General features: G+C 36.0%; 2 protein-coding genes and 1 pseudogene across 2 annotated transcripts; 2 read left to right on the top strand and 1 right to left on the bottom strand.

Moving 5' to 3' along the window:
- Window positions 1–6,360: 6,360 nt before the first annotated feature.
- On the top strand, window positions 6,361–7,100 carry LOC143588363 (transcription factor TCP20 pseudogene; annotated as a pseudogene).
- A 3,839-nt stretch (window positions 7,101–10,939) lies between these two features.
- On the top strand, window positions 10,940–15,897 carry LOC143588364 (actin-related protein 2-like). Its single transcript, XM_077069385.1, has 15 exons — window positions 10,940–10,981; window positions 11,581–11,691; window positions 11,830–11,964; window positions 12,033–12,104; window positions 12,198–12,276; window positions 12,373–12,422; window positions 12,540–12,643; window positions 12,740–12,808; window positions 12,893–12,956; window positions 13,062–13,130; window positions 13,430–13,513; window positions 13,670–13,728; window positions 14,390–14,456; window positions 14,925–15,008; window positions 15,766–15,897. Exons 1-15 carry the CDS (start codon window positions 10,940–10,942, stop codon window positions 15,838–15,840), a joined length of 1,164 nt encoding a protein of 387 aa, XP_076925500.1. The 3' UTR covers window positions 15,841–15,897.
- Window positions 15,898–16,851: 954 nt separating this feature from the next.
- Window positions 16,852–19,669, bottom strand: LOC143588362 (membrane-anchored ubiquitin-fold protein 4-like). Its single transcript, XM_077069384.1, has 5 exons — window positions 19,664–19,669; window positions 18,903–18,949; window positions 18,624–18,784; window positions 17,498–17,668; window positions 16,852–16,921 (listed from the first exon to the last, which is right to left on the bottom strand). The coding sequence occupies exons 1-5, from the start codon at window positions 19,667–19,669 to the stop codon at window positions 16,869–16,871; spliced, it is 438 nt and encodes a 145-aa protein (XP_076925499.1). The 3' UTR covers window positions 16,852–16,868.
- Between the last annotated feature and the right edge of the window lie 3,240 nt (window positions 19,670–22,909).

The raw sequence follows: 22,909 nt of genomic DNA, 5'->3' as shown, positions 1-22,909 counted from the left end.
GTGTTAAGATCTTTCATATTTGCATATATTAACCTGTTCCTATTTTGCTATTTTGGTTCGTCGGTCCCTTGAATCACATGCTTGGAACTTACTAGAAAAGAACATACAATTAACTTACTTCAACTTATAGCTATTTTGATTTTAAAAAGAATTGAGAATACTGTTTTGAAACTAACAGATGGATGCTAAATTTAGTGTTTAGGGATGCATCTTCTGCGAGTTATTGGTTTTTGTTTGGGTTAATGATTGTTTTATGTTGTGTTCGTGTATGAATGCTTCTACCAACAATAGACCATTGTTGGTATTGGCCTATAGTTGTTTTAATTTGTATCTGGTTTAGTTTATGACTCATTGACGGATTTTGGGAGTATGTGTGGGTTGTTGTTTGATGTAGTCTATAATGTGCCACTATGAATACTTTTCTTATTTTCTGTAGGTAAAAGAAGATGAACACCCAAAAGATTTCTGAAAGCCGTAATGGAACCAATGGAACACCGCTAGAAATTAGGATTATCATATGCAAATCATTTAGACGCCTTGAAATGTGCTTCTTATTGCTCGATGGCAATGTAAGTACAGCTAACAATATCAGCCACCGTCACTATTTCACTTCACATGATCACATCAAAATATTTTCCTAAAATTTTTCACAGAGATGCAATCGAAGCTGCTTGAAAACAATACAACTGCTCATCAACTTGCTTCATGTTGGCCAGTGCTACTTCATTGAAGCTAACATTTGCAATGAGAAACGGTACACAATGTGAATTGTTAACCATGAAGCATCTGCCGTGCTTGCAGGGTATACACTGGCAACTCCGATATAGAAAAAACACATTCCTGCTCACTACCCGCAAGAACAACATTCTATTAACAGGTATTAAAACTGTTTTATTTTATTTTATTTATATGTGTCAGCTCATTTACACTGGTAATCACTGATTAACAGGCAAAAACTGGTTTTGGTTAAACATTTAGAAAAAAAAAATGCTTCACATTCAGTATATGGCACATCTAAAACAACTATAGACCAATACCAAATACAAATTAAAACAGTTGGTTTCTGCTTCTACTAACATGATAAACGATACAGATTACATTACATTGGATGTCTGGTGGGCGTCTCAAATTTGGACGACATTGAAGAAAACATGAAGGCACCAAACTCTGAAAAACACCAGGTACCAGTACCAACCTTACACAGAACATCCTACTTATTTGTTACAAGCAGTTGGCACTTAACATTTATAATTGTATTGTTTGTTTTTAATCCTTAACAACACCGTGCCTGTATCTCTATGGTCCGAGATATGTAAGTCTTTGACGAACCAAAAATTGCCACCAGGAACCACCGATTGTCGTCGTTGTCACATCGACAAAGGTCCAACTGCTTCTCTGTAAGTCACTCCACCCAATTCTTTCAACTCCTTTACACTACCAACCGAAAACATATGAGTTATGCCTGGTTTAAAAACCAGATTCACATGGGTTTTATCCACATCAACCGCCTCTTATTTTAACTCATGTTTGCAAGTCCTAGGTTTTCGTTTTATATGGTCTGTTTAAAAAAGGTGGAGTCAAAAGGAATTTTTGTACTGCTTAGAAGCTATAAATACACAATTCACACATAAATTCACAACCATCATCATCTTTATTCAATCATTATTGACAGTTTACTATAAATTTCACCTTTGTTCAATCATTATTGGCAATTTACTATATGCAATTTTCACAGAAAAACTATTATTCCATGTTGATAGATAAAGCATAAGATTTTAATTTGTAACCTCTGTTACAATGATTTTAATTATACACTATGTGGTGTTTATAGAAGTTAAAATTCGTTAACGTAGATGTTCTAATGGGAATGTATCTTTTTTCGTGTTGACGATTATGTTTTGTTTTTTTTTCTTTCTTTCATGTTTCAGCTTTTGGGTTTCGTGCATTCATTTCAGCATCGTTATCACCTGTAACCTAAGGTATGTTTTTAGCAATAATTGTTTACACAATTACGCTGTATCTTGTGTGTTGTTTGTGTGTCAATTGAGGATGTTTCTATGTGTGAGGATCAGAAGACATGGCCACCCAGACCCGAAGAATGCTCGCCAACATTTCAGAAACTAATAGGAACTTGAAATAAATTCCGGGTTCAACAGCATCATGTTGAACTGTGGATGATAGTAATAGGCAACCACATACATGCGTGGTCAATTGTGTACCTGACGTCCCAATAGCCACACAAGCCACTGAAATTCCAACAACAGAACTCCCACCTCCATCCCTGCATAAAGAGAAGAAAAGGGCAAACCCCGACACTACAGGTAACGACCCCAAGACACTGCCATAAAGATAACCTACAACTAATCTCGTTAAAAACTGCAGGTAATGGCTCGCAACCTGAAAATGAAACCAGGAATTAGCGGGAATGTACGAAAAAACCACATTATTGCACCATACATAATATAGTAACACCACCTTTCAATACAGGTGATGCAAAACCTAACAGGTAGCAGGAGCATGCACTTAATCTAAAGACTACCCACCCAAACAAAAGCAACTGCAATCATCCTTTTGACAACCACAATATTGGACAGCCGCAAGCAGCAAAAAAGGTGCAGGAACAGATATCTATCTTTTGCAACAATTGTTAACTGCGCACATATTATAAGCATAGAAGTTGGGAATATATATATGTAATGCTCCGCCAATACTTTGATGTTTGTTAAATGCTACTTGATCATGTTAATAATGGCAGTTAATCATCTATAGCCAGCCACAACCAAAGCCGGCGCAACGCGCTGGATCAACCACTAGTTATATATATAGATAAAAAGCAGTGGATGGTGCCACAAAAGCTTTTTAGATCTATTGGTTTGACCTTTTATATAATTAGTTTCAATGACTAAACAATCTACTTATCTGGTTCAAAGGCTAAAGTTGTCCTTTGAACTTCCTATTTTGTTATCATCTGCGTGAGTTCGGGTCTTTGTTCCTCTAAGGAAACGGAAAAAAATTTTCTAGCCCTTAAAACAGATTTTTTTTTTGTCACTTATGTGTGGTCTTAGGTTATTTTTTATGTTTTACTTTCTTAGTTTCTTTTATTAGTTTTTTTTTTCAAGTATGTTTTATTTACTTTTTTAGATACAATAATCTAATGAAATTATTTTTTAGGTTTGGTCCTTGTACATGTAATAAACCTAATTGATACCAATTGTATTAGCGTCGACTCGTTAGTATAAATGAGAACTTTGGTGCACAAAGTATGTTAGTTTTGTTTTTGTATATATTGTAATGGTTTCGTCTCTTTGCTAACCCTTGGTGTTGGTTGGATGATTGTGTTGATAAGGTTTAATTGTTTGATCTCTTTGGAACCAAGTTCAAATCTTTGATGGTGCAAACATTGGGTGTCTCTTTTATGTTTTTGTTTTTTTACGTTTGTTATTTATGTTTTTTTTTATATGTTAAGATGGTTGTCTTTCAACATTAAATTTGATATGGGTCGGATGGTTGTGTTGTTAAGTGAAACCAACCGAATTCGATCACCCTATTTTGTTTTAGTTCCGGTACTGTAACGAACGTAATAAAAACCGATCGAATTCCAGTTTTGTTTTTATCGTTTTGTTTTAGCTTCGGTACCGTAACGAATGTGACGAGGACCGGCCAAATTTCCGTAGGTTCATCGCCTCATTGCTCGGCCGGATAAAAAACGCTCGAGTTCTACCAACGTCCGTGTTTTAGTGACCGACGCCACCCCATTGCCCCCCTCAGTTTTTATATTGTTTTTGTCTTATTTTTTGTTTTAGTTTCGATATCATAACGCACTTAACCAAAACTGACTGAATTCGCGTCGACTTACCATCTCAAAACAGGGATCGACAAGTCTTGAGTTTTACTACTGCCCGAGTTTTACCAACTAGCCCCGACGCAACACGCCGGGTAATACACTAGTTGTAATAATAGTAGGATTGCATGCATGTACCTATGACCTATCTAGGCCCCTTTGATCTAATATTATCTATTAGAGTTTATTTAAATTGTAATTACAGAGAGAATAAAAAAGATAGTACAATGAATCAAATAAAGACTCACCAGACATGATTTCCAGACATGATTTCGGGGCTGTTTGTTTGTGTCTGAATGGGGCCATTCAGACACTTTTTGCTGAACCGGTCAGCTAAATAGGTGTTTGGTTCGCAAAAAAGGGTTGAATGGAACCATTAAGGTCCGAATGGTCCAGCTTTTTTTTTTAGCTGAATGAAACAGATGTTTTGTTTCCCACTTTTACCCCAAATCTCCAAACCCTAACCTCTCCTTCCAGCCACCACCACAGTTCCGTCGGCACCTCCACCACCGCTTCTCCAGCCACCACCATCGTCTCTCCCAACCCCTACCGCCACCGCCTCTCCCAGCCACCACCACCGCTTCTCCCGGCTCCGACCACCGTCAAATCTTGCCTCTTCCAGCCACCACCACAGTACGAGGTAAATCGATTTTGTGCTCTTGTATTTGCATCCATGTTTATAAATAACTAAACAATATGTGATTTGAAATGAAAATTTGGATGATTTGACTATAGAATTATATGAATATTGTTGAGTTAAATATATGCACATAAGGTGTTTGATGAAATGCCTCAAAGAGAATAAAATTCATAAAATGGGTGTGTAATCGGGATTAAAGTTTCCGGTGGGTTAACATATAACAATTTTATTTGTATGTTGATTTGCTTTGAACATGCCCCTAATTTGTTGAACTATTTTACTAATTTGCTTTGAACATGCTCCTAATTTGTTGAACTAATTTGCTTTGAATATGATTTTGTGGAAACGCATTTGCTTTTATTGTTTAAAGAAATGGTTAGGATTAATTGGAAACGTGCTTTGAACATGATTTTCGACGAAGTCGTGCGTTAACTAAGGAAGAAAAATTCAATCATGCTCACGCACAACTCAGAAATGTTATTGAGCGCTCGTATGGTGTTTTGAAGGCCCGATTCCCAATCCTACAGCGAATGGCTCCCATTTCTTTTCCAAAACAAAGGGACATAGTGATTGCTTGCTTCGCCGTACATAATTTTATAAGAAAATCAAATATTTCTGATCAGTTATTTATGGAGTACGACGAGGACACTACATTTTCAGAAGAACAAGGTGGAGACAACAATAGTGAGTCAGTTCATGACATAGAATGGAGTTCACAAGGCATTCACTATATGAATAATTTGCGTGACCAAATAGCTAATCAACTAGTTTGATCGGTTAAAATTGAATTGTATGCAAAGTATAAATTTGTATTGAATTTTAGTATGTGTTTTATGGATTATGAAGGATTTGTGTAATTTAGATTTTCTATGTTGTTTTGAATTCTCTTTATTTTAATTATTCGTCATTCAGTATAGTCATTCAGATTTTTGATCAAACAAATACATTTCATTCAGTACATAATTCTGCAGAGGGGTAAAATAGTAATTCTGCACAGTCATTCAGATGTCTAACCAAACAGCTCTTATTGGTTCAGATGTCTAACTGGTTCAGATTATCTTACCCATTCAGACAGCTTAATGGTTCAGACTTACTGATTCAGATGTTGCTAAACAGCCCCGTCCACTGTGTTACTTTATATATAAGTCAATAACTATTTTTAGGCTGAATGTTCATGTGATGTTATTCGTTTGTAGCATAGATAGTTAAACATGGAACCACCGAGTTAAAGAGAGAAATGACCCAAACAGAATCAACTTTTATTCCCTCTTTTTATCACACTGAAAATGTTCCCCTTTAATTATAATTATGATTTATAATTATTATTAATAATAAACAGATAAAGATTATGTCTTAATCTGAGTAACTTGAATACAAGAAAAAAAACATCACATAAACATAAATCAGAATTCTAACCAGAGTCTACAGCGTTGCTCTTGGCTGGAAAATGAATTAACTAATAAATTAGTGTTGGTCGTGGTTTTCGTGTTCAACGGACGTCCTCAAAAATGATTTTGTGCATTTTAATAGAGGAGTGCGCATGTCTGCTATGGTACAATAACCAAAACAATGCGTATACTACTAAGCACCAAACCTTTTTGGAACGAGCTAGAGAGCATTCTCTTCATGTTAGTTCATTAATTTTAATCGAACAAATGATCAAACATGAACAACTAAAGGAACAAGGTTTTCTTGTTCTATAAAAAATTCATTATGCTAACGCACAGGATAAAACTTTCCTATACATAGAAGACAAAAAACTTTATAGTCAAACCCGTTGTTAAAACTTTACCATCATTTAGTAACGGTATTTGATAATCCCGAGAACAAAATCACCATCCTCATCCACCATACGAGGTTACAATTTTCAAACCAACCACCACAACTGTCCACCATGGCTGATAGCAACAACAACTCCTCAGAGATCAGAGATGATTTACAGATTGCACTATCTGAAAAAGAGCAACCCAAAAAACAACAATTACAAGTCAAACGAACCTCAAACAAAGACCGCCACACCAAAGTTGACGGCCGTGGTAGAAGAATAAGGATGCCTGCATTCTGTGCTGCAAGAATCTTTCAACTCACAAGAGAACTGGGTCACAAATCCGACGGCAAAACAATCGAGTGGCTGTTACAGCAGGCCGAACCCTCGATTATCGCCGCAACAGGAACCAGTACGGTCCCTGCTTCGGCGATGGAGGTTTCACAAGTAGTTGGTGGGAATTTGGGGACAGGGAGACCCACCAACCACTTGGCTGCACCTGCTGCTGGTATGGCAGGTCTGTGGCCCGCCATACCAGCAGCAGGATTTGGGTTCCAGCCTTCTGGTCCCACTGGGAACAGTTTGGCCCCACTTGGATGAGTTTGGGCGCAGAAGGCTCGAATTATTTGCAGAAGATTGGGATGCCAGGGTTTGACTTACCCGGGATGAGTTTCTCTTCAATTTTGGATAATAATAATCATAATCATAATCGACATCCGGGTTTAGAACTTGGGCTTTCGCAAGATAATATTGGGGTTATGAATCAAATGTATCACATGGGTCAGGCTAGAATGCATCAGCAACAACAGTCTTCAAAGGATGATGATTCTCAAGGTTCGGATGGTCGATTATAATTTTGAATTTGTGATGAGGATGAATTATGAAACCCTAATCTTTTAGCTTTATGGGATTATGTGGTTCTGTTTTGTGTTGTACAAAAGGAAGTATCAAAACAGTTGTAAATTGCAGTTGCATTTTGTCTATGGTAGTGATACACACACATATTTGTTAACAACATATGTAGTTTACTTGTCTAGTTTTGTAGGACCTATGGATTAAAGACCTTTCTTGTTTGAGTTGAGACTTTAAATACAGTTGCAATGTGTTATGCTTTGAATACTTGTTAGCTGTTGCTACAAGGACATAAGTGGGTCAGGGCTTGCTATCGGGTTGGAGTGTTGGACCATGTCTAGCATTCTCGAGCTGAGATATAAGCTGTAACTCGGAAATAAAATGTTAGGAGACTATGCTTCGACAATTAAGTTAGGACTATGTAACTCAAATCACTTACACGGATTCTTAAGGTGTTCACGGTGTTACTTAGTCAATTCTTGACCAAACTACTAATTGCGGGTCAACGATTATGGAGTATGACGAAACAAACCAACCTGGCTGGGTTGGTTGGTCGGACCAGCTGACTTTACCAGTTTAACGGTATAATGTTTCGGTCTTAGATTTCTAAACTGTTTTCTATTCAAAGTCATTAGTTTGTATCAAAAATATTTTAAACGATAAAGATGGTCAATGATTATATGATATATACACAATTACACATCTACTACATATTTCAAAAATTAAAATAAATATATAAATAATAAAAGGTCCAGTACAGCCAGTTTGGTTTATACCGGTTTCAAACCAGCCAACTTGTTCAGTTTAAACGATTGTGTCAATTTCACAATTACTAAACGGATGGTTTTGGATTGAAATAACGAGTCAAGGACGGTGCCTTTTTCTATAAACATTTTCATTAAACTTGTTGCTCGATGAACCAATTTTGTCACTCCAAAATCTAACATGTATCAAGTATACAAGTCCATGTCCCATGATTTTGTAATCGAGGAATGGAGATAATTGGGTGGGCCAGCTACTCGTCTATAATCTAAATAGTTATTCATTTTTAAAAAAAGGAAAATTAAGTCTATATGTTTAACAACTTAGATTTTACTTAGTTACATAAAAATTTAGGTAATGCAATTTCATTACTTAGTTACTCAAATTAAAACCTTTTTTTTTTTTTGGGGGGGGGGGGGGTATGGAGGATAAAAAGAAAATTTGTTGGGTGAGTTGGAACCGAGTTATGATCTCACCCCTCTTAGAGATGCTAACATAGCCCTCCTCACTAAGTGGTGGTGGAGATTCAAGAACGAACCGAATGCTCTTTGGCGAAAGGTGATTTTAGCATTACACTCTTCTAACAGGTCGTGGCCTATTCTCCCTCACTCAAAAAACCAGCCGGGTACGTGGAATTCCATAGCTAAACTGGAAAACCACCTTGCCTTTTCCAATCTTAACTTGGGGAGTCTTATCAAAGGGAAGATGGGTGTTGGAGACAAAACAAGGTTTTGGATTAATCCTTGGATAACGGAACATCCATTAAGAGTTATTTTTCCTAATCTTTTCTTGAATGAAAAAGTTAATGCGTGTTTGGTGATATCGTGTTATAAGAGAATCGTCAACAACACGGTTTGGAAATGGCGGTGGAAGAGAAAGAAATTGAACCATTGTGAATCGAGTGAACTCTCAAGATGTTTAAATTTGTTGCAACAACTCTCTTTAAGCAACAACCCGGACCGTTGGATTTGGCATAGCGAACCTTCCGGAATTTTCTCGGTTTCCTCCATGAAAAAGATATTGTTCAATAACTCAAATTTGGGTGTTTCGTTTGTTTTTAAATGGAATAGTTGGGTGCCTAAAAAAGTAAACATTCACGCTTGGAAGGCGGAAATGGATAGACTATCGACCCTCGTGGCTTTATCCAAATGAAACATTGAGGTGGGTTCGGTGACTTGTAGATTATGTGGAGAATACGAAGAAACGAGTGATCATCTCCTCACTTCTTGTTATTTTGCCACACTAGTTTGGCAATTTGTTAGCAATTGGTGTCACATTCCTCCCATCTATGCTTTTTCGATGCGCGACTTGCTACGTTATTATGAAATTAGCAATCTGGGGACTCAGAAAAACAAGGTTTTATACGGGATCGTTCTCACAGCGTGTTGGTGCATTTGGAAGACTAGAAACGAAGTCATCTTTACAAATAAGCCGGTTTGTTTCGCCAAAACTATGGAAGATATTAAATTGTTGGGATTTCTTTGGATAAAAAATCGTTCGTCTTTCAAACATTTGTTGTGGAAAGATTGGTGTAATTTTATGTTGTAATGTTGTACTCTTGTTTTCTTTTGTTCGGTTTCTAGCTTCTTGCTAGCTGTTTTAATGAAATTTGTCGTTAGAAAAAAAAAAAGTTAACTTAATAGTTCCTATTAAAGCGTAATTCGCTTTCAAACATTTTCTATAACTAAGTTAATCGACTATTAAAATTAACTCGTTATGTAACACTAAATAATAATTCATTATTTGATATAAATTAATTGCATCGTACTCTTATTTGTAATGATTTTGTTTTGACTTCATTTTTAATAGCATTTCTTTGATGAAAGAAAAATCAAAGAAAAATGTTCTTTATGCATAATAATACTTATCTATTAGATGAATATGAATGCGCCTGGTAAATAAATGGATAAATTGTGGTTTTTGTTTATATGGTTTGTTAAAATTTGTTATTTTAGTTCAATAGTTGAAAACTCACTTTCCATTCCCTCATTTTTCATTTTTGTTGCAATCAACTCTATAGATGTAGGGTAGTAAAGCTACCCGCGGATCCCTAAATACAACCCGCGGATTATCAATGAGCATCCGCGAAAGGAACCCGCGGACCAGAACACTATTGGCAGTTGCGTTAATAAGGTGTAGGGTTGTAAAATTACCCGCGGATCAAGCGACATGCCTCGCGAATCCCTAATATAACCTGCGGATTACCATTGAGCATCCGCGAAAGGAACCCGCAAGCCACACAAGGGACTCATCACGCACATGGTCACCACGTGATATGGAAGAGCAGTTGTAACAAACTACTTTTAGAAGATTTCCTCAATATTCCTTGATAGCGACATCGACGAATGGAAAGATGACACCTAGACACCTGATAACCGTCCCAAAACGTGGCCAGGCTGTCACATCCTATTAGCGCTCGACACATGTTCATTCAGGTAGAAAAAGGATATCTTGATAGTGACAACTCCACCAATCACCTTCCCTCCACCTTCGGCTATAAATACTCGAGTCATCTCCTTGAGGTATTCATTCACTCCCACACGCTCCAAGCTATTACTTGTATTTGTACTTTCGGATCAGTACAGTACTTATTCTCACGCTGGAGGGTGGTTACGGGAAGACCCCCCATCGTGTCCTTCCCGTGATGAGACTCACGGTGTTCTGTTTTGTAGGTGCTTGGCTGGAATATGATGTCGTCGTACCATCAATAGACTCACACTTTTTCAAACTCCAACCCCGTTAACACTGTTAGAATTCTTCTGTTAAGTGAAGAACATTTTGGTCCTTTTGTGCTAGGCACAAACACTAAGGATGTTAACAAGATTGGTTCTAGTTGCAACGAAAATGTAATATCAGGGACTAAAAAGCAGATTTTAAGTTATTTGACTGAAATAACGAACCTTATAACAAACCGCATAGACGAAACCCGCAATTTAACCGGATTGATATTGGATCCATTTCCCGGGTTAGGTATTCGTCCGGTTCAACCGCATTGAAGTTTATACGCAAAGCAAAACAAATTTGCTATACACACAATTGACGGTTTGATCTGACGAATCCATCGTCCGTGGTTTCTAATATGGACAGCAAGAAGGTCATCGTTTGCGACAATGGCACTGGGGTAAGTAAGTAACCTTATGTTAGTTAATTAAACACTTTTTAGTGATCTGGATCTGTTAATCGAGATCTAATATGTATGTATCTATTAACTCATTTGATTCATTCATCTGCATTTCTTATATTTGGTACCTAATCGTTCACACTGCAACATTTTAACCATCAAATTCTTACCAGATTTCAATAATTGACATAAATCGCAACTTATCACTGATTTTTATTTTTTATTTTAATTAATTTATAAAAATTTAGTTGATAGGTACCTCAAATAGTTTAGCCAAAATGTATGTATACTAATCAATTAGTTATTAGTTAACAAAATGATTTAGGCCTAACGTCATTATTTTGGGCCTTTTTTTCCCGGCACAAAAATTTCAAGCTTAAATGGCAAAACCGAACCGAAACCAAAACGAAAACTGAGAAACCAAAATCGGATAAACTGAAACCGAACTGTTTTCAAAAAAACAAACACTGAAGTTTCGGTTTTAGCCTAAAACTGACCCGAACAGAACCATGCACACCCTTAATTTTAATACACCTCTTGTTTCGAAAAACGAGATGTTACAATATTTTGTGTTCCATGATTGCTGATTTTCGATTCAGTATGTCAAGTGCGGCTTTGCTGGAGAGAATTTTCCGACATCTGTATTTCCTTGTGTGGTGGGTAGGCCGACGTTGAGGTACGAAGAAACGCTCATGGAGCAAGAGTTGAAGGTGAATATATATGTTTTTAAATAATGCATTGAAATATTTGATGGATATAAGAGCTTTGTTTCACTAGTGAATATGACTGTGAGGCATTTCAATTGATATTAGTTATGTAGATGTTTCTTTTGTCTGCGATTGATACAGGATATTGTCGTTGGTGAAACCTGCTTGAACTTGAGGCATCAACTAGATATATCGTATCCTGTCAATAATGGCATTGTGCAAAAATGGAATGATATGGGTCATGTTTGGGATCATGTTTTCTATAATGAACTAAAGGTGAGTATATGATGTGTGTTGGTGAATTTGATGTTATAAGAATGATATCCATATTTTATTTTTGGCAGGTGGATCCAACAGAATGTAACATACTGCTTACAGATCCGCCTCTTAATCCTTCTAGAAACAGGGAAAAGATGGTTTGTAATTCGTAAAACGCCTTTTACTTTACAGTCCTCAAAGAATGGCATCGTTCGTTCATAAACTTAAATTAGGATTTATGTTTATTTTAGGTTGAGACAATGTTCGAGAAGTATAATTTTGCTGGTGTCTTCATCCAGATACAAGCTGTTTTAACATTGTATGCTCAAGGTGCTTATAGGGTAAAGGTTTATTTTACAGTCAGACATTGAGACCTATGTTTGAAGTAAATTTTATTCACCTAATGTTAACATGATGGCAAAACAGGCTTACTTACTGGATTAGTCATTGATGCTGGCGATGGTGTAAGCCATGTGGTAAGTAGTTTAATAATCCATGTGTCTAATATGATGACTGACCTCAATAATAGAGATTACTAATATAATAAAACAGTCACTATGTGAATATTATTAACTACTAAAAGTTGTTTTTAGGTTCCCGTTGTAGATGGCTACTCGTTTCCTCATCTTACAAAGAGAATGAATGTTGCTGGACGCCACATAACATCATATCTTGTTGATTTACTGCTTAGAAGAGGGTGCTTTTCTATGCTTTTCTCAGAAGTGGTATATTCATTATATAACTGTGCTTTTGCATGTACTGAGATTTGGTAATTGACTTATTACATGTAAAGTTATGCAATGAATAAGAATGCTGATTTTGAGACCGTAAGAGATATCAAAGAGAAGCTCTGCTACATCAGGTAAATACATGAATTCACATGTTTTTATGACTGTTATTATGAACTTGTAATGTGAAACTTTTGTTTGATGTATGCTGTTTTCAGTTATGATTACAAAAGGGAATATCAATTAGGACTTGAGACCACCATCCTTGTTAAGAACTATACTGTAAGTTATCTCTATATAGTGTATGTTTGGATTATCTGGATCACTGGATGTTGGACTATATTTGTTTTTATTTATACGGTTCTTGATAATTTTAAAATGCATCAGCTGCCAGATGGAAGGGTTATCAAAGTTGGTACCGAACGGTTTCAGGCCCCAGAAGCTCTTTTTACACCGGTGAGTTTGACTTATAATTCTGGATCATTATCATATATTTTTATTATTTTCATCTTTGTATACTGGATACACTCACTTGTCAATGCGTGTGTTCTCTTACGTGCAATGCTTGTAGATTTTTATGACGAATCTTTGAATATTAAGATGGCTTGAACATTAATGGTGCTGCTTTTTACTCTTATTTACATAATTAAGTTTAAAGTGTATTTTTACAATCTTATGATAAGTTATGTTATTTTCATTATATCATTTACCACTTATACCACCACCAATAGGTAAAGTTTTCTTTTCCTTTTCAGGAACTCATAGATGTTGAAGGAGATGGCATTGCTGACATGGTATTCCACTGTATTCAGGAAATGGATATAGACAACCGTATGATGGTAACGTTTTAAAGCATACTCAAATTAACCATGTGTTATGCTTGCTGTAAAGTTGGTGGTGCATCCATCCTTAAGATTCTGCTTACCATGTCAATTTCATGTTACAAAAGAATAATAATGTTTTTCTTACTGTTATTATGTTTTATGTTTTTGCAGCTCTACCAGCATATAGTTCTGAGTGGAGGGAGCACAATGTATCCAGGACTACCAAGTCGGTAATACATCAGTATCTATTCATCATCATCATCGTACTCAGTATATCCCACCAATAGCAATGCTATGGTAGGGTCTGAGGAGGGTAAGATGTAGACAGCCTTACCTCTATCCCATAGGGATAGAGAGGCTGCTTCCGGTGAGACCCCCGGCTCGATAGTAGTTTTGAATCAAGCCTTGGACATAAGACACATAACACTCAATCATCGGGACACCGGCTGATTGGTGCATGTGCCCTTGTCTTTCGGCTATCAACGCCACCACATGATGCCTGATTAACCTTCCGCCACTTTTAACGTTATTTTCACGTGATTAGTAAAATAACGTCAAAATTAGTGCAATTTTACTTTTGCCCACCCAAGGGTTCACACATATATACATTATATGTGCGCACCGCAAGCAGGGCGTCATCAGTATCTATTCACTTTAGATAATTTCTTCCTTTCATGTGATTTTATCATTCTATTATTATTATTTTGGCTAACTTCTTAGTAAAAGTCTGGATATTTTTAACACTTTTAAGTTTTAAGAGCCTTTTACTTCATCAAAACTGAAGAGTCGCAATGTTTCTTCTATTATCAATTTTTCGATAACCTTAAGTGTTCATTATTAGTTTTTTTTTGTTTCATTCAAGGCCTTACTGGAGTTTTACTTCTTGAACAGCCTAGAGAAAGAAATCCTGGATCGTTATCTTGATGTTGTTTTGAAGGGAAACAAAGTTGGACTGAAGGTAATATCTGAAATTTATTGATCATATACACATAATGTTATTTTGTGTTCAGTTACCCATTTCCTCATTTGTTTTCATCGCTATCTCTAAGGTGCAAGTGGACATTCATGAAAACAAATTGTAGCTTCATCATCACTGTAGAAACCCAATGAAGCAATAATAAAGTAGATTGAAATATTTATCTAGGATGTAACTAGAAAAATAAAATATGAGATATAGATCCGAACAGGCTCTTAAAACATTCACGGTGAGCATCATATTATACTGGCATATACGTTTCTATCATATCCTTTCTATGGATAAGCATAGGATGTAAGATATTGTCTTTTATTTTCAGAATTTCATGCATAAATTCTATCTGGTGGTCTATAGTTTTATAAATAACTGCATTTTCATTCATTCTAATTATTTTGTATTTCAATTGTCAGATTTAAGTTGACGCTAAATTTCTGTTTATTTGCAATGTAGAAACTGCGGTTGCGCATTGAAGATCCGCCACGAAGAAAGCATATGGTGTACCTTGGAGGTGCAGTACTTGCAGGAATCATGAAGGTCTCTTTCTTTTTTCTTCGTAAACGCATCAAATAAAAAAATATAGTCAAGAAGGGAATAGGCCGAAAGGGTTAAACAAGTTGAAAGTCAACCAAAGTCTATTTTAATACACACAACCTCCTAAATGTTACTAGTTAAAAAGATTTACATTAATAACTTGTTACCTATATGCTTATAACTACATTAGTTATTAATAAAAGGAAAATTAAGGAACAAACGAACAAAAACGTGTTTACAGGCAACCCAGCAAATTTTATATATATATATATATATATATATATATATATATATATATATATATATATATATAAAGAAGCTTAAAAGGAAATGCGTCAAAAATCGCTTGTGTTGTGTACTTTTAACGCATAGAATCTCTTAAATAAATTTATTTGAATTATTTATGGAGTCATCTTTGACACACCAACTATTTATAATAAAAGTAATTTAAGTTTTATGGACAAAGTGTCCCGGGCCCTCCTGACCTGTACCAAAAAGATATATGTTTTGACTCAAAACTCAATTTGACCCGTTACCCATCCCACTGATTTTGCCATTTCTGGTCATAAATCACCTAGAACTCTTGAATGTAGTTAAATATTTTCAGTAAATGAGAGAAGAGTTGGAACTTGCTAAGGAATCATTGTTTGTTTTGTTTTACTATGTGCAGACGAATGTCTTCTGTAAATTATGATTATCTTCATAACATTAGTTTGTGAAACACCGAGATACCATATATTTTTTTGTTGAATTTTTGCAGGATGCACCTGAGTTTTGGATTAGCAGACAAGATTATCTGGAGGAAGGTGTTGGTTGTCTTAGCAAGTGTGGTTAGGCAACCTTTACACTATATATTTTCAATATGTTATTAAACAATAAAATATGAAGAGCCAAGAAGTGGAACATCTTATATTGATTAATGTTATTGTGTTTAAAGTAACAATAAGAGCCAAGATTGGATAAATTGTTTCACTTTTGAGCGCATGGTGGGAGCTTTGGCTTCTTTCATTTGTACACCATCATTGTGAGCACATAAAGATAAGCATGCTTTAAGTTTACCCTTTGTAAATAAGGGTGGCTAATTTCAATCTATGCCAAAAAAGTGAGTTAACATTGTGTTTAATGGCATCCCCATTGTATTCCCTGTATTAAACTAACAGTAATACCAGTAAAAGTTAAGGTTTCCACGTATTATTCTACTTCATCTCATTACCTAAAACAGCCAAACTAGGTGAAATTTTGGGATTCTGCTAAGAACATCTCATTGGAGTCTTAATTCTGCCATATCCTTAAATTTGAACGAAAGTAATAGAGAATTTCCCTTGACCGAAGCTCCATAGTTATGTAAACAAGTAGGCTCAAGCTTTTTACGAGCCAAGCTTGAGCTCAAATTTCTGTACAATAAGAATGAACAAGACTAGATGATCCGAGTTGGCTCATTGAACTTTGAGACCAAGCCCAAGCTGAAGCTAGTTCTGCTCGCTATGCAGCCTTACTCTGTTTATTCTAAGAATTATTAGAGATTAGATCATCTTAGTAGTGTAACTTTTTCCATCAACTTTGCTACATTAATTATCCATATAATGCCACAATACGAGCCAAAAAGTAATAGTTAAATCAACCGAATCTGTTATCACCGGTAAATTGTGAATGGTTAATTGGTTATAGTGCAACCTTCAGGCATTTGTTTTAAACTATTGGCAAGGATTAAACATAGAAACATTTTACAAAAGTAGCAAAACTTAAAGCAACAATTCATGCATAATAACAATTAACAAGGATGTGACCACCTCTACCAAACACATTATTTTCTCCACCTGGTTTAACAGCCTCATAACGATCTGAGATAACTTTAAAATCTTCTTACAATATGGTACATGTACAAACGTTCTTTGGATCATTAACGATCTTCTTTTCTGCAAGTTTAAGAAAAGTCAGCATGCGCGTGCTTGCGTCTGCTTATTCCATTTTCATAAGAACGGTTTTCTAAGTGTTTGGGATTGTTTATCTGATTACTTGTAAGTGGAAATAAAGTTGTGTATTCCAAAATAGTTGTTCCAAAAAAGCAATCCAAAGTTCCAAACACCCCGTATCAAAAGAACTACATGGCTTCACTATCTTAAATTCTTAATGCATGATTTATCAAATGACTGTGGTCAGACGCCCTATTACTTCACGAGACTCATGACAGTACACAACAATATTGACAGACTTACCCCCACCCCATGAAGAAATACAGTAAAAAGAAAAAGTGGTTCTCCAAAACATGAGATTCAAATAAAAGAAATAAAGTCTGAACACCTTTATTAAAATTGAATTTTCACCTAGAAAATGAGATAAAGTCCCATTTAGCATTTGTCATTGTATTATCATCTTTTATGGGAGCTCTAGAGGCCAAATCATGGCATTGCATTGAAGAAAATGCATAAAAGAGCAGATAAATACAAGAAAAATATAGCACCTACACATTGATGAGAAAGAGGAAAAATTACCTGTTTTTGCTTTCACTAACGACATTTGTACAACAGCATGCATGGTAATTACCTCTTTCGGAAGCTCCCCAAAAGGTGTTCGGCACTGCCCAACAGTTTTACTGTTTTCCAATATTTTCCCAGCATTTATCAACTTCACATCATTTGCTGATTTGGGTCCCCCTTTTTTATCTGAAAGAATGCAACACTTGTGTTGGAAACCATCTTTGAGGGATGGAAGCATATGAATGAGTGCTAAAGAAACATGGGAAATAAGATACCGAAACTTGCACTATATCATATAAGAACCCACTCAAGAATGGATTCATTTACAACAAGATATGATTTAACACATAACATAAATCACTAACCTCGGAACAGATGCAACTAATCATCAAGCATTCATTTTAATAAAACATAGTATTAGAGATTGCTATTCAGAAATAAGAGCCCTTGTGCCTGTTTATAGTCAAGGGATTCAGTATTGATGAGTTTATTTTTCTCCAATTTTGTAAATGACTTGTTATTTATAGTCAAGGGATTCAGTATGTTAGGTCAGACTTGTGAAATAGCAAAGCAAGAATACCAGCTCAGTAAGACAATACAAGACTTTAAACAGGCACCAAGAGAGTGGTTATGTATTCGTCAAGAAACTTCATTATAATTTTGCTATCTTGAAAGATATATCTATGATTTAGCAGGAACAAATTGCAGAGCATGGTTGTAAGAATCCCGCCTAGGCTCCAATTAATCCCCGATTAATAGCTACTCCCTACCACACGATTAGTAGTTGCCGATTAACCTCTATTTGGTCAAACTCAGTCTAAATTGAAAATTTTGGTATGTGTTTGTGTATTTCAACAACTACATATAAATTTCAATCCGATTAATCGCTAGTCCCTATCCCACGTCCCCTCCGCCCGACTAGCGCCTAGCGAGTTCTACAACACTGATGTCAATAGTCCATACTTTAGAACTTGGCAGGCTGCCATCGATTTTCAGCCTAGCGATTAATTATCCGGTTAGATTAGTCGCATTTACAACCATGTGATTGAATTACAAACTTATTAAAAAAACATATGGATGAAGTTTTAAAGCAAAAAGCATGTATAGGAGACAAAGATGTAAAGACAAAAGAGGCCTAAACCTTTGGGCCACTCGGCAACAATTCGTTCCTTGAGCATGGCGACGGTGGAAGCCGGAGAGTATCGAAACGGACCGATATCGGATCCATCAAGCAGTCGAAACTTGAGCTCTAAAAGGGTCTTCCTCCGGCATTTGCAACAACAACAACAACAGCAGGGCAGCCTATAATATAATATCAGCTTAATTATTTGAAACCCTAGGATCACGGTTTAAAAATGATTGAAAACCTGCAAACAAAAAGTCGGTCAAATTACAAGAGATAACATCAACAGATGTTTACCTTTGAATTGCAGTGGTTTGAAGAAAGTGGGTGGAATTGAAGGAAGCCTAGACCCGATCTCGAGGGAAGGACACTGTTGATGATGAATCTGAATGTGAATTTAAACCCCCGTTCTTTTCATTTCCATTTCTAACTTTTTAGCTTTTGAATTTGAATGAAACTAGAATACGGTCAATTTTATTATGCTGCTTGTTCAAATAAAACCTATGTCATCTGGTGGGTTAGTAAGTTTTAACTTTTAACTCATCTATCCGATCATTTCATTTTACTAAAAAAAACCTCACTATAAAATAAGAAAACTCTAGGAATCAACTTTATGTAATTGCCATATCACACGTCACATACAAAAAATTAACAGAGTTAACTATCTGTTAGACCAGGATTGTTAATAACAAACACGAAAGTTAGGATTGCTAGATGTTAGATAGTTAGTTCGGATTAATATTGGCCAATAATCAATAGTTTGGATTATTATAATTTAATTTTCCTTATTAGGCTATGTGTTATCATCAAGCCTTTGGCGTGAATTGGTTGCCAAATCAGCAACTGGCGCCATGAACAACCATAGCAGGCGGGCACGGTCGATGGCGTAGGGCGGTGCCTGGATGTCTGGCTATGGCGCGAGGGAAGGAACATGAAAGAAGAAATTAAGAATTTGATGGAAGAAGAAAGAATTAATAGGGAGGTAGCTGGGGAATGTTTGACCTAATCTTTTTTTTTTTTTGAATGTTTAAGCTTGCCTCCTACTATTTACAATAAACCGCCATTACCAGGGATCAAACCCTGAACCTCTCACCCAAAGGCCTAAGCCTTTACCATCCCACCAAAGTGGAGATGGCTAATCTTATCCCTTTGATATATCTCTTTAAATTGTAACTATAGGATGATATTGGTAAAGAGAAACAAATTAATTAATCCATCCATTTTTTATGGAACCACACAAAAACTTACCGTTCAAGATAATAAAATAGGAAAATAAAAATAAGAATAGTAATTTAAACACTATTTAAACCCTCATATTTTATAAATTAAACCTCACCATTTCAAGATTTTTTTTTTCTATTCCTTATCTTCTTTATAAAAATTATGGATCAATATGGTGATTACCGACCCATGTTTGATCCCGAACACGAACCCCTAAGTGAACCCGAACCGCAACCAAAAAAACGCTCGCACAAGAAAAAACAAGTCGGTGAGTCATCTGGACCCCAACAACGAAGGGCTAAGTGTTGGACGGTCCATGAAGAATGTGCGTTAGCGCGAAATTGGGTTGACGTATCGGAAGATCAACGTGTCGGTAAGTTTTTCGTATTTAGACTAGTCATTTAATTTTTTTTTAAATAAAATAATTCATTTTTTTTGTGTGCATGTAGGAAACAACCAAACTAAAACAATATTTTGGAGTCGGATTCGGGAGTTGTTTTGGAAAAGTGTGGGGAATGAAGATCGTACCGCCGACATGATTTCGAGTCATTGGGACAAAATCCGGCGAAAAGTCGGTTTGTTTGGTAATCTTTATAATAAAAATTGGCCGAACCAGAAGAGCGGAGAAAGTGACCTTGATGTTTACAACTTTACTATGGACGAGTATTCCCATAAAGTGAGCTCGGAATCAGAGAAGGATTCGACTTAGTTATGTTTATCTTATTTATATTTGTGATGCTTTTTTTTTCATTTGATTGTTTTCTGCCTTTGTTTTATCTTTTAGTTAAAATTTAATGAAACTTAACCTTTTTAATTTTAAAAGTATTTAATTATTTTAATTACATTTGTTAATATATAAATAATAGAAAACAATAATTAAATAATGATTATATAATCAACAACGAAGCCCCAATCAAACCCCTTCCATTACATCTCTTTTGTGTAATATTGGTGTAAAAAAAGTGTGCTTACATGTCGCCTAAGTGGCAGCACTTTTTTCTTATTAAAGCCCTCCAATCAAGCCCCATAACATATAGTCTTAGAATATAGATAGAGAGTTACATGTAAGGGAATTTTAAAAAATAACAAGAAAAAATAAATTATAAAGATTGAGATGGAAGCTTCAATGTGAATTCTCGTCATGTTAAATTTATATCCTTCTTGTTTAATTTAATTATATAAATAATTAACATGCTTGGCTTATAAATGAGTAAAAGACACCATTTTAAACATAACATAAAATCTTAAAAATAATACGTTGTTAGTATAAATATTAAGTATAGGTATACATTATCAAGTTGGTCAAATTTAATCTTTTGCAAAACATTTTTGTCTAGTTTATAATCGTGTGATCGGTCTGATAAAAAAATGTTTTGAAAAAACGTACAAATATTTTATTAAGTTTTTCATATAGACAACTTACACATTTTCAAACTCTACCTCAAATTACACGTTATTTAACTATATAATTTGAACCTTTGCAAGTTTTTATTACCTTGAACATGTTTCTTGAGCTTTGTAATAAATAAAATGTAAATAAAGTGTGTTTTTATTATACCGTAGGTAAAAAACATATTGCTTGAAAGAAGGAAAATAAATATTATGTGGGGTTGGATTTTTAAGTTTATAAAAAAAATGGGAGGGAAAGTGAGTTTTGGCGGTGGGTGTTGCCAGGAAATGACGTAGTGGAGTCATGAGGGTAACATGTCAGGCCTGCCAACCGTTAAATACCTTTGACTAATCATTCCACCATCCACCTAAAATACATTACTCTTTTTAGAAATAAATTATAATATAATATAGATAATACATCAAAACTATTCCTTTATGTTTGTACGTTTTTTCAGTGGTTGTCCTTTCGCAAACTTAATGGCAGAAACCATCCTTTTCGTTAAAAAATTATATCACGTTAGGTCCTTTGGCTCTAACCTAGTTAAATTTTTTCGTTAAATATAGTTATATGCAATACACATGAGGGTATATTGGTCATTTTACTCTTGAAAAATTAAAATCAAATAATACTATATATATATATATACACACACATACACATATACAGACACACACCCTATCTCTCTCTCTCTCTCTTCTTTTTTCCTTCCTCCCCGGCACCACCCACCACCACCACAACCTACAATGTGATTCATCATCACTGAAGAAACACCAGTCAAACCCTGACAGATTACAAGTAACCTGAGGGTTAGATAGACGTTTCCCACGAGGGGTTAATTCCGGCAAGATGGTTCTTCCGATAACCTGCAAAACAGACACCGTGAGCTCGTCACTAAGAAAAGGGGGGGTTCCTCCTTGTGACCACCCTCCGGCGTGAGAATCAGTCTATATTACTCTTTGAATATAAAGTATGTTATTAATACTAGAGCAGTTATCAGGTAAATTATACAAGATATTAGATGATGAAATGATATTACCATTTGATGTCTTTTATAGCCGAAGGTGGGTTTCCAAGGAGGTTTAGCCGGCCTATTACTCTGCCAACTGTGGCCTACGCACGTGCTCTGCTGGTAATTGGTGGATAGGTAGCGGCTGACAGTGACCAGGCGTGCTGTTCACTTTTCCTTTTCCACCAACTACAGGCTAGGCACGTGGTATGGCAGGAGTTGGTGAGCAGGCGGCGGCTAATGGTCACAGTGCTGTGGCGTGTTGCCATGCTGCTGTCAGTGAGCTGTCGTATCGTTGTTCAGATCTTTTGTCCATACCTCGTCAGGTATCACACAAAAGATCCTCCATTATTATACGGACTGGCTCATTTAGGCGGGAGTTTTCCCCCTCCCGCCTTTATGCGGGAATGTTCCCGGCTTTGCTCATTCCTTCTTCAGGTGACTACTGAATTATTACGAGTCTGAGCCTTATGCGTGTAGCCATGCTGCGCGGGTGGCCAGTCCCTAATGGCGGGTATCCGCACCTGCGGGAACAGGGGATACTTGGAAACCATAGGGAGGCATTTCCTGCGGGACCAGCTTGCGTACCGCATGTGAGGTCGTCACAACTCTGAGCGTGGTGGGTCCTGCAGGTTTGGTAGGTCGCGGCGCAGACGTCCCTATGGTGAAGTCTGCGGGTTCAAC

This window comes from Bidens hawaiensis, unplaced genomic scaffold (genome assembly GCF_021521415.1).
Source record: "Bidens hawaiensis isolate Kalapana, Puna unplaced genomic scaffold, B.hawaiensis_p1.1 tig00036338_1, whole genome shotgun sequence".
Classification (NCBI taxonomy): Eukaryota; Viridiplantae; Streptophyta; class Magnoliopsida; order Asterales; family Asteraceae; genus Bidens; species Bidens hawaiensis.
The sequence above is the reverse complement of the archived record's forward strand: the minus strand, read 5'-3'. Positions and strand labels throughout refer to the sequence as shown.

Excerpts from the sequence above, each read along its gene's own strand:
- LOC143588362 (XM_077069384.1), bottom strand. Across the intron at positions 17,669-18,623 it reads TGTTGCCGAGTGGCCCAAAG|ATAAAAAAGGGGGACCCAAA; the intron begins GTTTAGGCCTCT and ends GCATTCTTTCAG. Across the intron at positions 16,922-17,497 it reads GTTAGTGAAAGCAAAAACAG|AAAAGAAGATCGTTAATGAT; the intron begins GTAATTTTTCCT and ends TTAAACTTGCAG.
- LOC143588364 (XM_077069385.1), top strand. The coding sequence starts at position 10,940 with ATGGACAGCAAGAAGGTCATCGTTTGCGACAATGGCACTGGG. Across the intron at positions 12,277-12,372 it reads TTTAACATTGTATGCTCAAG|GCTTACTTACTGGATTAGTC; the intron begins GTGCTTATAGGG and ends ATGGCAAAACAG. Across the intron at positions 13,131-13,429 it reads CAGAAGCTCTTTTTACACCG|GAACTCATAGATGTTGAAGG; the intron begins GTGAGTTTGACT and ends TTTCCTTTTCAG.